The sequence below is a fragment of the Hordeum vulgare genome, chromosome 5H (assembly GCF_904849725.1).
Source record: "Hordeum vulgare subsp. vulgare chromosome 5H, MorexV3_pseudomolecules_assembly, whole genome shotgun sequence".
NCBI lineage: Eukaryota > Viridiplantae > Streptophyta > Magnoliopsida > Poales > Poaceae > Hordeum > Hordeum vulgare.
In genome coordinates, this window is record NC_058522.1 from 460,473,098 (window position 1) to 460,485,343 (window position 12,246).

The following is a 12,246-nucleotide window of genomic DNA, read 5'->3' on the forward strand; positions in this document are numbered from 1 at the left end:
GCACCCTTTTGCATAATATGAGACCATCTGAACAAACTATGCCATGAATGAGGCCATAAGATTGATCATTTGGCTTGAAAGCCATGAATCTTCACACATGGTAGCTCATTTCTGAGAACCCCTTTTTAAAATAATTTCTATATTACAAGTTTATTATTTTACCTGGTAACTTTGTCACATATAATGACACAATGCGATGGTTTTCCATTTTTCATTTTTTTTCATTTTTCATATCCATTTCAAAATGCAGTCAAAACGGCGGGTATGACCGTTCCTAGCTAGTGGTTAAATCTTGGAATTTATTTGGTGTTTATGATACAAAATAGATACTTTTGTTCCTATAAATGATTTTTGAAAAAATAAGGACCAATCTATAATGCAGCTGCAGTTCAAATTTGACCCGCTTCGAGGTGAATCGACGAAAATTTGTCTTTTTCACGAGTGGTGGATAAATGCTTTTGACACCCAACTCATTTGGTCAATTGTACATTAAATATGGCCTAGTATTTTGGAAAAATTATTTGGTCCAATTTTGCAACAAATATATGGTATGTCCTTCATAGAAAAACTCATTTTGGGCACTCAAAAACTGGAAATATTGAATATTACATTTTTTGAAAATGTAAATAAGGTCTAAAGAATATGAAATTTTACATGGTATTGGTTCATCATTCTTAGAAAGTGTGGAAAAATATTTGAGAAAATTTACTATCAAAAGTAATAGGGTAAACAAACACAATTTTGTTTGGTGATTCCCTATTGGCTAAAACATCCTTCTCCCGGATCGATGACGTGGCAGGGCAGCCAGTCCCACTCTAGATGATCTGAGCCATCAAAGCCAATGGATCCAATGTCTCTCAATGGATCAATAGAAAAAAACGCAAACCCTACCCTCATCCCACCCAGATCGATCCACCCCTCCTCTCGTCCCACCCAGACCGATCCACTACTCCCCTCGTCTCCCACATCGACGCCACCGCTCAACCATCGCCTCGTCCCTCCCGAACCTCGCTACCGGTGGCCTCTCCCCCTCCTTTGTGCTTCCCTCTCACCTCAAGCGGAGCCCCCATCCATCCATCTCTCTCTCTTGGGACACATCTTCACCGCTAGAGATGCCATGCGATTTCCAGGTGCCGCTTGTAACCGTCGGAGCTCACCACCCACCAACAGCATGAGGCCCCAGGTGCTGCTCGCCGTGCTAGCCGTCGTCACCGACGTCGCAACAGCTCTGCCCCGAGCCCACAACCAAGGTGAGGCCGGGATCCTCATTTCTTTCTTCATCTCCTCGTTGAGTTAGTAAGCATAGGTAGTAGCAGTCGTATGGACTTCCATTCGCTTCTTCCTGCAGGCGCGACGCTGTGCTATGACAAGTGCGGCATCTGCACCAGGTCCTGCCCGCCGCAGTGCAGATGCATGGACGTCGCGCTGACGGGGATACTACCCCAGGGTACACCAAAGGCGGAGATTACCTTTCTCCAAGACAATTAGGTGGCCGCCTGCCCCCCACGCCGGCTGGCGGTAGACGGCCCCGTCTAGTCATATGCAAGGCCGGCTGTCGGTAGCCGGACCCTCCCACCAGCTCCTCTCCAACGGTCGTATGCGGTGCAGCCGGCCAGCTGGTCGGTTGCCAGTCGGACGGACTTCCCGTCCCACCAGGTCGTATAATAGTACACAGACAAGACAATTCTTGACCCCGGCGTGGCAACAGTGCCCCCCGACGCAGGATAGGGTTGTAGCGGGATGATGGCGCCGTCAGCATGGCTACAGGGAGCCTAGACGACACCGACGCCAGCTAGAAGGCGCGACCCTGTAGCCTTCATCCTCCCGCGCACGCGCCCTGGCAGCCCGACGTATAAACCTCTGGCTGCACAGGCCGACGGGCCCCATGACAAGACTTGATAGCCGGTGCCCCCCCCAAGCCGGGCAGAGGTTGCAGTCGGGTCCCATCGGCGATCTTATCCTCAACACTGTATAGCTGGGGCTGCACTATAAAGCCCCCTCCAGCCCCCCCGAGAGAGGGGCTGGCTTTTTTCGCATTAGCACACACACACATTCACATACAACTCTAGGAGCACCATTGTACTGTGATTCCATATATTCACACAGGCAAGACTAGGGGTATTACCTCACCGGAGGGCCCTGAACCTGGATACACCGGCATCATGTGTCGTACGCCCAAACCCATTCCCACACGCCGTCGGCGCCGATCGGCCCCAATCCATGAGCTAAGCCACCCTATGGCATCTGTCCTGGAAATACCACGACAGTTGGCGCCCATCATGGGGCCAGCAGAGATGCTGGCCGAAGTGACGTTTCGGGCGGGACCCTTCACTGCTTCTCGCGAGCGCGTGGTGATACGTCCATTTTGCATCATGCTTTCATGTTGATATTTATTGATTTTTGGGTTGTTATATTACTCGTGGTACCATATTTATGCCTTTTCTCTCTTATTTTGCAAGGATTATTTGAAAAGGGAGAATTCAGGCAGTTGGAATTCTGGACTAGAAAAGGAGCAAATCCTAGTTCACTATTCTGCACATCTCCAAATGCCCTGAAAATTTACGTGGATTTTTTCTGGAATATATTAAAAATACTGGGCGAAAGAACTGCCGGAGGGGGGCCACCAAGGCCCCACAAGCCCCCACTCCGCCACCACCCCCTGGTGGCGGTGGGCAAGCTTGTGGGCTGCCTGAAGGCCCACTAGCCCCCCTCTTTTGCTATACGAAGCGTCCTGGTCTGGAAAAAAAAAATCAATCGGGAGCTTTTTCATGGTTTCGCTGCCGCCACGAGGCGGAACTTGAGCAGATCCAATCTAGAGCTCCGGTAGGACGATCCTGCCGGGGAAACTTCCCTCCCGGAATGGGGAATCGTCGCCATCATCATCACCAACACTCCTCTCGTCGGAGGGGAGGCATCTTCATCAACATCTTCATCAGCACCATCTCCTCTCCAATCCCTAGTTCATCTCTTGTAACCAATCTTCGTCTCGCAACTCCGATTGGTACTTGTAAGGTTGCTAGTAGTGTTGATTACTCTTTGTAGTTGATGCTAGTTGGATTACTTGGTGGAAGAGTTTATGTTCATATCCTTGATGCTATTCATTACAACTCTGGTCATGATTATGATTATGTATTGTGAGTAGTTACTTTTGTTCCTGAGGACATGGGATAAGTCATGCTGATAATAGTCATGTGAATTTGATATTCGTTCGGTATTTTGATATGCTATATGTTGTTTTTCCTCTAGTGGTGTTATGTGAACGTCGACTACATAATACTTCACCATATTTGGGCCTAGAGGAAGGCACTGAGAAGTAGTAAGTAGATGATGGGTTGCTGGAGTGAGAGAAGCTTAAACCCCAGTCTATGCGTTGATTCGTGAGGGGCTGATTTGGATCCACTAGTTTAATGCTATGGTTAGTCTTTGTCTTAGTTCTTCCTTTCTAGTTGCGGATGCTTGCGAGAGAGGTTAATCATAAATGGGATGCTTGTCCAAGTAAGGGAAGTACCCAAGCGCCGGTCCACCCACATATCAAACTATCAAAGGAACGAACGAGAATCATATGAACATGATGAAACTAGCATGACAGAAATTCCCGTGTGTCCTCGGGAGCGTTTTTCCTCCTATAAGACTTTGTTCTGGATTGTCCCTTGCTACAAAAGGGATTGTGCCACTTGCTGCACCGTTGATACTACTTGTTACTCGTTACTCTTTGCTTGCTACGTTTCACCTCGCTAAACAATCACTTGTTATCGCTACTTTCAGTGCTTGCATTTATTTCCTTGCTGAAATCCGTTTATCAGAGCCTTCTTCTCCTTGTTGGGTTCGACACTCTTACTTATCGAAAGGACTACGATTGATCCACTATACTTGTGGGTCATCAAGACTCTTTTCTGGCGCCGTTGCCGGGGAGTGAAGCACCTTTGGTAAGTGGAAATTGGTAAGGAAACATCTATATACTGTGCTGAAATTTATTGTCACTTGTCACTATGGAAACTCTTCCTTTGAGGAGTTTCTTTGGGGTATCTTCACCACGAACGGAAGCACGAGGAGTTTCTCCTCAACCTGAGGTACCTACTGAAAATATCTTTTATGAAATTCCCTTGGGTATGCTCGAGAAACTGCTGGCTAATCCTTTTACACGAGATGGATCTTCACATCCAGACTTTCATCTAATGTATGTAGATGAAGTTTGTGGTTTATTTAAGCTTGTAGGTTTGCTCGAGGATGAGGTAAATAAGAAAGTCTTTCCTTTATATTTGAAGGATAAGGCGTTGACATGTTATAGGCTATGTGATGATGCTGGATCATGGGGCTACAATCGGATGAAATTGGAATTTCATCAAAAGTTCTATCCTATGCATTTAGTACATCGTGATCGGAACTTTATTTATAACTTTTGGCCTCGTGACAGGGAAAGCATAGCTCAAGCTTGGGGGAGGCTTAAATCAGTGTTATATTCATGTCCCAATCATGAGCTCTCGAGAGAAATCATCACTCAAAACTTTTATGCTCGGCTTTCTCATGAAGATCGTACCATGCTTGACACTTATTGTGCCAGTTCTTTTATGACGAAGGATATTGATCACAAGTGGAATTTATTGGAGAGAATCAAACGAAACTCTGAAGATTGGGAGCTGGAGGAAGGTAAGGACTCAGGTATGAATTTCCAGTTTGATTGCATTAAATCTTTTGTTGAGACAAACACTTCTAGAGATTTTAGCGCTAAGTATGGACTTGACTCTGAGATAGTAGCTTCTCTTTGTGAATCTTTTGCTACTCATGTTGATCTTCCCAAAGAGAAGTGGTTTAAATATCATCTTCCTTTTGAAAGCAACATAGCCAAAACCAATCTAGTTGAGGAGAAAGTCATTGATTTTAGTGATCCTGTTGTTCCTTGTGCTTACACTGAGAAACCACCATACCCTGCTAGGATGAAGGATTATTCTAAAGCTCCAACTGTGATACGTAGGGATTACATTAGACCACTCGCACCCCGTGAGGAGATTAGAGTTGAACCTAGTGTTGCTATTATCAAAGATCTCTTAGCCGAAAACATAGATGGGCATGTTATCAAATTCTGTGAGGACTCCGCTAGAATCGCTAAACCTTAGGTGAAAGACAAGCACGGACCTGTAGTTGGCCTGCCCGTTGTTTCTGTTAAGATAGGAGATCAGTGTTACCGTGGTTTATGTGATATGCATTACTGGAAAACAGTTTTTTGCCATCTGCCTAGTCTTTGCTGTCTGCTAGCTGATGGCAAAGAGTGTCTTTGCCGTCAGCTTCAGCAAAACAGACGGCAAAGCACATGCTGATGGCATAAAGTCTTTTTGCCATCTGTCACATCTTTGCCGTCTGCTTGCGGAGGGCAAAGAGTCCAGAGGGAGACGGCAAATATATAGATAGGCTCACCTGACCGCGGGGTGGCTAGGTCAAACTGGAGTCGGACCTTTGCCGTCTGCTAGTGGAAGGCAAAGAGTCAGGAGGCAGACGGCAAAGAGTCTAGACTCTTTGCCGTCCGCCGGCAGACGACAATGCTCTAACACCGTTAACGGCTCCTTCCCCCCACCCCACCCCTCTCTCTCTCTGTAACGGTCACCCTGTGCGCCCCTCTCTCTCTCTCCCCACCCCGCGCGTCCCTCTCTCTGTAACGGCCGCCGCCACCACTGTCGCGCCGCCGCCCCCGTCGCGTCGCCTCCCATGTCGCCCCCGCCGCCGCCCGTGTCACCCCACAACCGCCCCTGTCGCCCCTGTCGCCCCCGCCGCCGCCCCTCTGTCTCTCTCCCCACCTCGCCCCCGCTGCCGCTGCCCCACCACCGTCGCGCCGCCGCCCTGGTGCCCTCGGCACCGCCCCGCCACCCCCAACACCCCGGCCCCTCCACAGCCGCCCCTCCCGGTGAGCCCCCACACCCCCATCCCCACCCCCACCCGCTTTATTTTTTAGTAGTTTTATTATTTTTTAGTAGTTTTAGTGGTAGATTTAGTTAGGTTAGTAGTTTTAGTTAGGTTAGTTAGTTAGCTTGGTTAGTTAGGTGGAGGAGGAGAAGAGGAGAAGAGGAGGAGGAGGAGGACAAGAAGAGGAGAAGAAGAAGAGGAGTAGTAGTAGGAGGAGGAGAATAAAAAGAAGAAGAAGAATAAGAAGAAGAGGAGAAGAAAAAAATAAGAAGGAGAAGAAGAAGAAGAAGAGAAGAAAAAAATAAGAAGGAGAAGAAGTAAAGAAGAAGAGAAGAAGAAAAAAATTAAGAAGGAGAAGAAGAGAAAAAAGAAGAAGAAGTTGATTTTTTATTATTTGGTATTTAGTGGTAGCTAGATTATTTTTAGTTACTTAGTGGTAGATTCTGTTTTTGTTATAGTGGTAGATTCCGTTTTTGTTATTTTTTTGCTGTTTAGTGCTCTCTAGGTTTAGCGATAGGTTTAGTTAGCTTGGTTAGTTAGGTTAGTTAGTTAGTTAGCTTAATAGAAAGAATAGGAAGAAGAAGAAGAGGAGGAGGAGGAGAAGAAGAAGAAGAAGAAGAAGAAGAATAGGAGGAGGAGAAGACAAAAATAAGAAGGAGAAGCAGAAAAGAAGAAGAAAAGAAGAGAAGAAGAAGAGAAGAAGAGAAGAAGAATACCTTCTCCTCCTCCTTCTTCTCCTTCTTCTTCTCCCCCCCTCCTTCTCCTTCTTCGTGATTTCTTCTTCTTCTTCTCCTCCTCCTCTTTATTCTCCTCTATCTTATTCTCCTGACCTTATTTTCCCCAACAATGAGATAATTAGCCCATTTAGCTACAAAATGGCATAAAAACTTTGGTTAGATCATGAATATTATATTCTTAACTTGTTTTCCTCTAAAATGACATAATTAGAATATTTGTGTTGATCGGGTGGATTTACATGTGATAGTTGTCTCGTCGGTGTGAGGTCTGGTGTGCGAAGACCTGCCCGTGCGTTGTACGAGCTCCGCCCCTGCATTCGTGGGTCAGTACAAATTTCATCTCCTCCTCGCCCCTTCATTTACTGTGGCTCGGTTTCCGGATGAAACTTTCTAGATTTAGGTAATTCAATTAATTTATCAGTATGCGTGACCAGTATGCGTCTCCCGTTCGAAAGGGCGACATCTATAAATATGCATGTCTTTGCATATTTATAACCGCCATCCTTTCTAATTGTCCAACATTATCCATGGACAGCCCGAGTATGTGTAGATTGGGTTCGTTTTCCCGTATGCTGTGCTCTGGATATGATGCGGAATTTCGTCACTGCCTCCCTGTTGTTCTCCGGATGCACATCCTCTCTGTTTATTGCGGAGACGTGTATCAGGAGAACAGCGGGGAGGTGCTGCCGAAATTTTGCGTTGGATCCGGAGTAGAGCATGGGAAAACGAACCCAATCTACACATACTCGGGTGGGATTAGGACCTATCTTTACCTATTAGCGTGTAGGTTGCCTGGACGTAATAAAAATGGCGAACCTGATTAACCGATGAATATAAATGCTAAATTATATATAAATATATTTCTTCTGTCTTTAGTAGCTACGCAAGATGAGTAATCGTGCATGGATTTATACCGGTCACACTAGTCAGAAAGAGATGACGAAAGAATGGTTTGTAAAAACAAAGGAATTTGTGAAAGCCGCATTCGCAAATGGCCAGGAAAGAAACTATTGCCCCTGTCCTGGATGCGACAACTATAAAAAGACGACAGAGGCTGTAATGATTAAACACCTGCAGAGGAGGGGATTTAAGCCTAATTATACGGTGTGGACATTTCATGGTGAGTCTATACAACGCACAAGAGCTGAGGTGGTCCGTCGTCGCACGGACGAGCATGGTACCGGGATCGAAGACATGGTGCAAGACTTTGATGATGCTCGGGATTCCGAAGATGAGATGGAGGAATCTGCAAAGGCCTTTTATGAAATGTTGGATTCTTCAAAACGTCCTCTCCATGAGCACACTGAGCTCTGTCAGCTGGATGCAATTGCACAAGTAATGGTTCTGATGGCTCAGTTCAACTTGGGAAGAGAATGCTACGACGCGATGATGACACTATTTGGACGTTTCCTACCCAAAGGCCATGTCATGCCTGCAAACCTGTACCAGTCGGACAAAATACTTCGTGTACTTAAGATGCCCTATGAGAAGATAGATGCATGTGAGAAAGGATGTGTCTTATTTAGGAAGGAGTATGCACACTTGGACTATTGTCCCAATTGCGAGTCTTGCAGGTATCTTGTGGTAGACAACGGTATGGGTGAGAAGAGGCAGACCGAAATTGCAGTTAGTGTTCTTCGGTATATGCCAAACGTACCAAGACTTCAGCGTCTTTTCACGGTCGAAGAGACAGCCAGACAGATGACATGGCACAAATTGGGCAAAAGAACCGAACTAGATGCAGATGGGAATAAGATGATGGTACACTCATCGGATGGGGAAGCGTGGAAACATTTCGATGGATTGCATCAGGATAAAGCAGCAGATCCAAGGAATCCTCGAGTCTGCGCCGCCACAGATGGTTTTAATCCCTTCGGCATGACGGCAACCCAATACAATTGTTGACCTGTATTTGTCATTCCACTCAATCTCCCCCCCGGGCAGATTATGCAAAGAAAGAACATATTTCTGACATTGATAATTCCAGGGCCCAATTATCCGGGGAAGAATATGAATGTGTACCTACAACCGCTTAAGGATGAATTGGAAGAAGCTTGGGATAATGGGGTCAAGACATACGATGCCGCTAGAAAAGAAAACTTCAAAATGCATGTGTGGTACATGTACTCTATGCATGACTTGCCAGCGTATGCGCTATTCTCTGGATGGCGTGTGCATGGAAGGTTCCCGTGCCCCCAATGCAAGGCAGCTCTTCAGTTTCCTTGGTTGCAGGAGGGTCGGAAGTATTCTTGCTTTGACTTGCATAGACAGTTCCTGGATCCTGACCATTAGTTCAGAAAAGACAAGAAGGACTTTACCAAAGGTAAAGTTGTCAAAAACTTGGCACCACCTGCGTTCACAGGCCAACAGATCCTGGATCAGTTAAACGCCCTCGAGCCTGATCTAGAGCGTCCAGGGTATTTCAAGGGGTATAATTCAAAACACGCGTGGACTCACAAGCCATGCTTCTGGGATCTGCCTTACTTCAAAGACCTCATTCTTCCACACAATATCGACATGATGCACACTGAAAAGAATATCGGAGAGGCTATTTTTGGTACATTGTTCGACATAGATGGGAAGACAAAGGATAATATTAAGGCTAGAGTCGATCAATAGACACTATGTCATAGACCGTTACAAAACATGCGAGAAGGCAAAGGAAAGCAGAAGTGGTCGAAGCCAAAGGCCTGGTTCAATCTTAGAAGGCCAGCTATCAGGGAAATTATCTTGTGGGTCAAAATGCACTTGATGTTCCCCGATGGGTATGCAGCGAATCTAAAGAGGGGAGCGAGTCTTGAAAAATTAAAAAGCTTTGGTCTCAAGAGTCATGATTGGCACATATGGCTAGAGCGGGTAATGCCGGTGATGTTACGTGGCTTTATTCCTGAGGATGAATGGCTAGTACTGGCGGAGCTGAGCTATTTCTTCCGTGTTCTTTGTGCGAAAGAATTGTCGCCTGGCGTGGTAGAAGACATGGAGGAGTTTGCACCGGAGTTGTTGTGCAAGTTAGAGAAGATCTTTCCACCGGGCTTCTTTAATCCAATGCAACTTTTGATTTTACATCTACCGACCGAGGCAAGATTGGGTGGGCCCGTGCAAGATCGTTGGTGCTATGCAACTGAGAGGATGCAGAAGACCCTTCGAGCTAAATGTAAAAATAAGCGTAGAATTGAAGCATCGATGGCTGAGGAATTCATTATTGAGGAGGTGGCAAACTTTGTGAGAGCACACTACGAATCCAAAAATCATCATTTGCATAATCCGAAGCCTCGACACAATGATGCAGACCCTAAAAAAGGTGGGTCCAACCTCAGCCTATTCAAAGGGAAGCTCGCACCAGCCGGTGCTTCGAAACCAATAACGTTGGATGTCGAAGAATGGCGGAACATTTCGTTGTATATCTTCAACAACCTAACAGAAGTGCGGCCGTACATCGAGTGAGTTCTCGGCACATTTTCCCACAATTTCTAATTCATTTGAACTGCTCTTATTCCCGGATATTTCAAACAGCCGTTACGTCATCAAATTCTCGGATGGAGTAGTGATCGAAAATGATTCCGTCGAAGAGTATGAGCTTCTGTCAAAGACACGAGGCGGCTATCCCGGTTTCATCTCTTGGTTCAAACAAACGGTAATTATCAATAATGGACCATTTCATTCTTGGTCTAACTTGCGGCTAATGCAACAACCGTTTCGTATTAAACTTGTAGGCTAATTCAGAGTCTATGGACGCCGAATTGAGACAAGTCGCTAATGGTTTTGACTATAAGGTCCGTTCATTTGAGAAATACAACATCAACGGATATCTCTTTCGTACCTTTGGCAAAGAGCTATCTATGCCCGACCGGAAATCTACAAATTGTGGTGTCTGTGCTATCGGCGAAGGTGTTATCGAGTATTATGGAAGAGTTGAAGCAATTTATGAACTTCAATTCTATGGTGAAAACCCACCGAACGTCGTAGTCTTCAAATGTTATTGGTTCCAGCCGAAAAATACTAGAAGGACTCATGAACATATAGGACTAGTCGAAATCAATCCAAACACCCATTTAGATGTTCCCGATGTCTATATTACGGCTCAACAGGCGACCCAAGTTTTCTATCTACCGTGGGCATGCTAAACGGATAAGAATTTGGAAGGTTGGTATGTTGTTTATGAAGTGCCGCCACATGTCATACCACCTGTCCCAAATGAACAGGATTATGAACCTCACATTAACCCAGACACATATGATGGAGAATTCTTCCAAGAAACACGTCTTTCCAAGAAACGTTTCAAGAACCGCCGTGCTTCACCCAAGAACATGGAAGTAGACAGCGACAATGAATCCGACTCCAGCCCTGAGCCGGAACCAGAAGACCTGGAACTCGTAGAGGTTACTGATGCGGATGACCTGTCAATGCTTCAACGATTAAAGGAAGGCCTTTCACAACTTCACGCCGTTGAACCCGACGAGCACGTCATTCATGAAGACATGCGTGATAGTGATGATGATGATGCATTTATTGATGATGATTATTAGTTTGTAAGATTCACAACTTACATTATATATATTTTAATCTTTATTATTCATGTACATATTATTATTCATGTCAGTTATTCAATTTTTTTTTATGTTGTACTAATTTCTTTTAATCTTTATCATGGCAGGTCACTAGGTGTGGAAAGATGGTGGGCGCGGGTCTAGATCCCTTGATGGGTTCTTCCCAGGCGCCCCGTACGAGGGGTGGTAATTCCCTTCCACCCCTATCTCTTCGTAGAGCCTTGGCAGACAGTCTGTCCACACCACCCGTGGATTCTTCTTCGTCGGTGGCATTGCCCACTGGGAGAGGTGCTGGTCGGGTAGGGAAGAAGGGGAAGGGTACAGGGAGAGGTGGTGGCCGTGAAAGATCCAGGACTGTTGAGCCGTCCTCGCCACCACCACCAGCTCATTCACCCGAGCATAGGACTAGTATGGTCGACCCATTTGCGGAGGAGGCTACGGGGACTCCGTTCCAGGAGCCTGTTGTTGACGGGCATTCGTCCCATGAGACTCCGGTCCAGGAGCAGCCTCGGGTCGAGGTGCATTCGACCCAGGAGCAGCCGGAGGAGACTATGGTTCCGGAGGCTTCACCCGACGTGGAGAGGCCCGGATGGGAGACCTGGCCGGATCGTACCGAGTTGCCGGATTGGACCGAGGGTCCGGGTGGCTCAGGGGGCGGGGATGGCGGGGATGAGCTTACGGATAGTGAGGGCGATGTGCACGTGGACGGGGTCCCCGTGTACAAGTGTGGTAGTACACGTCTCCCGGTCGCGCCGGCTACCCGCGAGCAGAGGCCGGTGATTAAACCTGAAGGAGATAGGTAAGTACATTTACTCTTTTTTTAGCTTTTTCCTTCAAGTTTGTTCAAATATCTAATGCGTTGACCTTATCATACTGCAGGGGATGGGTACACCCTCTTGGAGTCCGCAGGCCGAACTCCGTCCTTGGTGTGCTTTGCCGGACAAATTTCCCGGGGTTTGTCACGTTGCCTGGTGAGGGTCAGGTTCCTACACTAGGATTTTCCTCGAAGCACTACCAGGCTGCGCAGGCCCTGCCGGAGGAGATTATAGATGGTGTCTTGTGCCACA

The 12,246-nt window shown here is 46.6% G+C and overlaps 1 protein-coding gene across 1 annotated transcript in view; it reads left to right on the forward strand.

Annotated features, from left to right (window-relative positions):
* The first annotated feature begins 1,171 nt into the window (after nt 1–1,171).
* Nucleotides 1,172–12,246, forward strand: part of LOC123396883 (Bowman-Birk type trypsin inhibitor-like) — a 42,303-nt gene continuing 31,228 nt past the window's right edge. Inside the window, exons 1-2 of the mRNA XM_045091668.1 lie at nt 1,172–1,250; nt 1,349–1,430. Of these exons, the coding sequence (XP_044947603.1) occupies nt 1,172–1,250; nt 1,349–1,430 (161 nt within the window). The remainder of the gene's footprint in view (nt 1,251–1,348; nt 1,431–12,246) is intronic.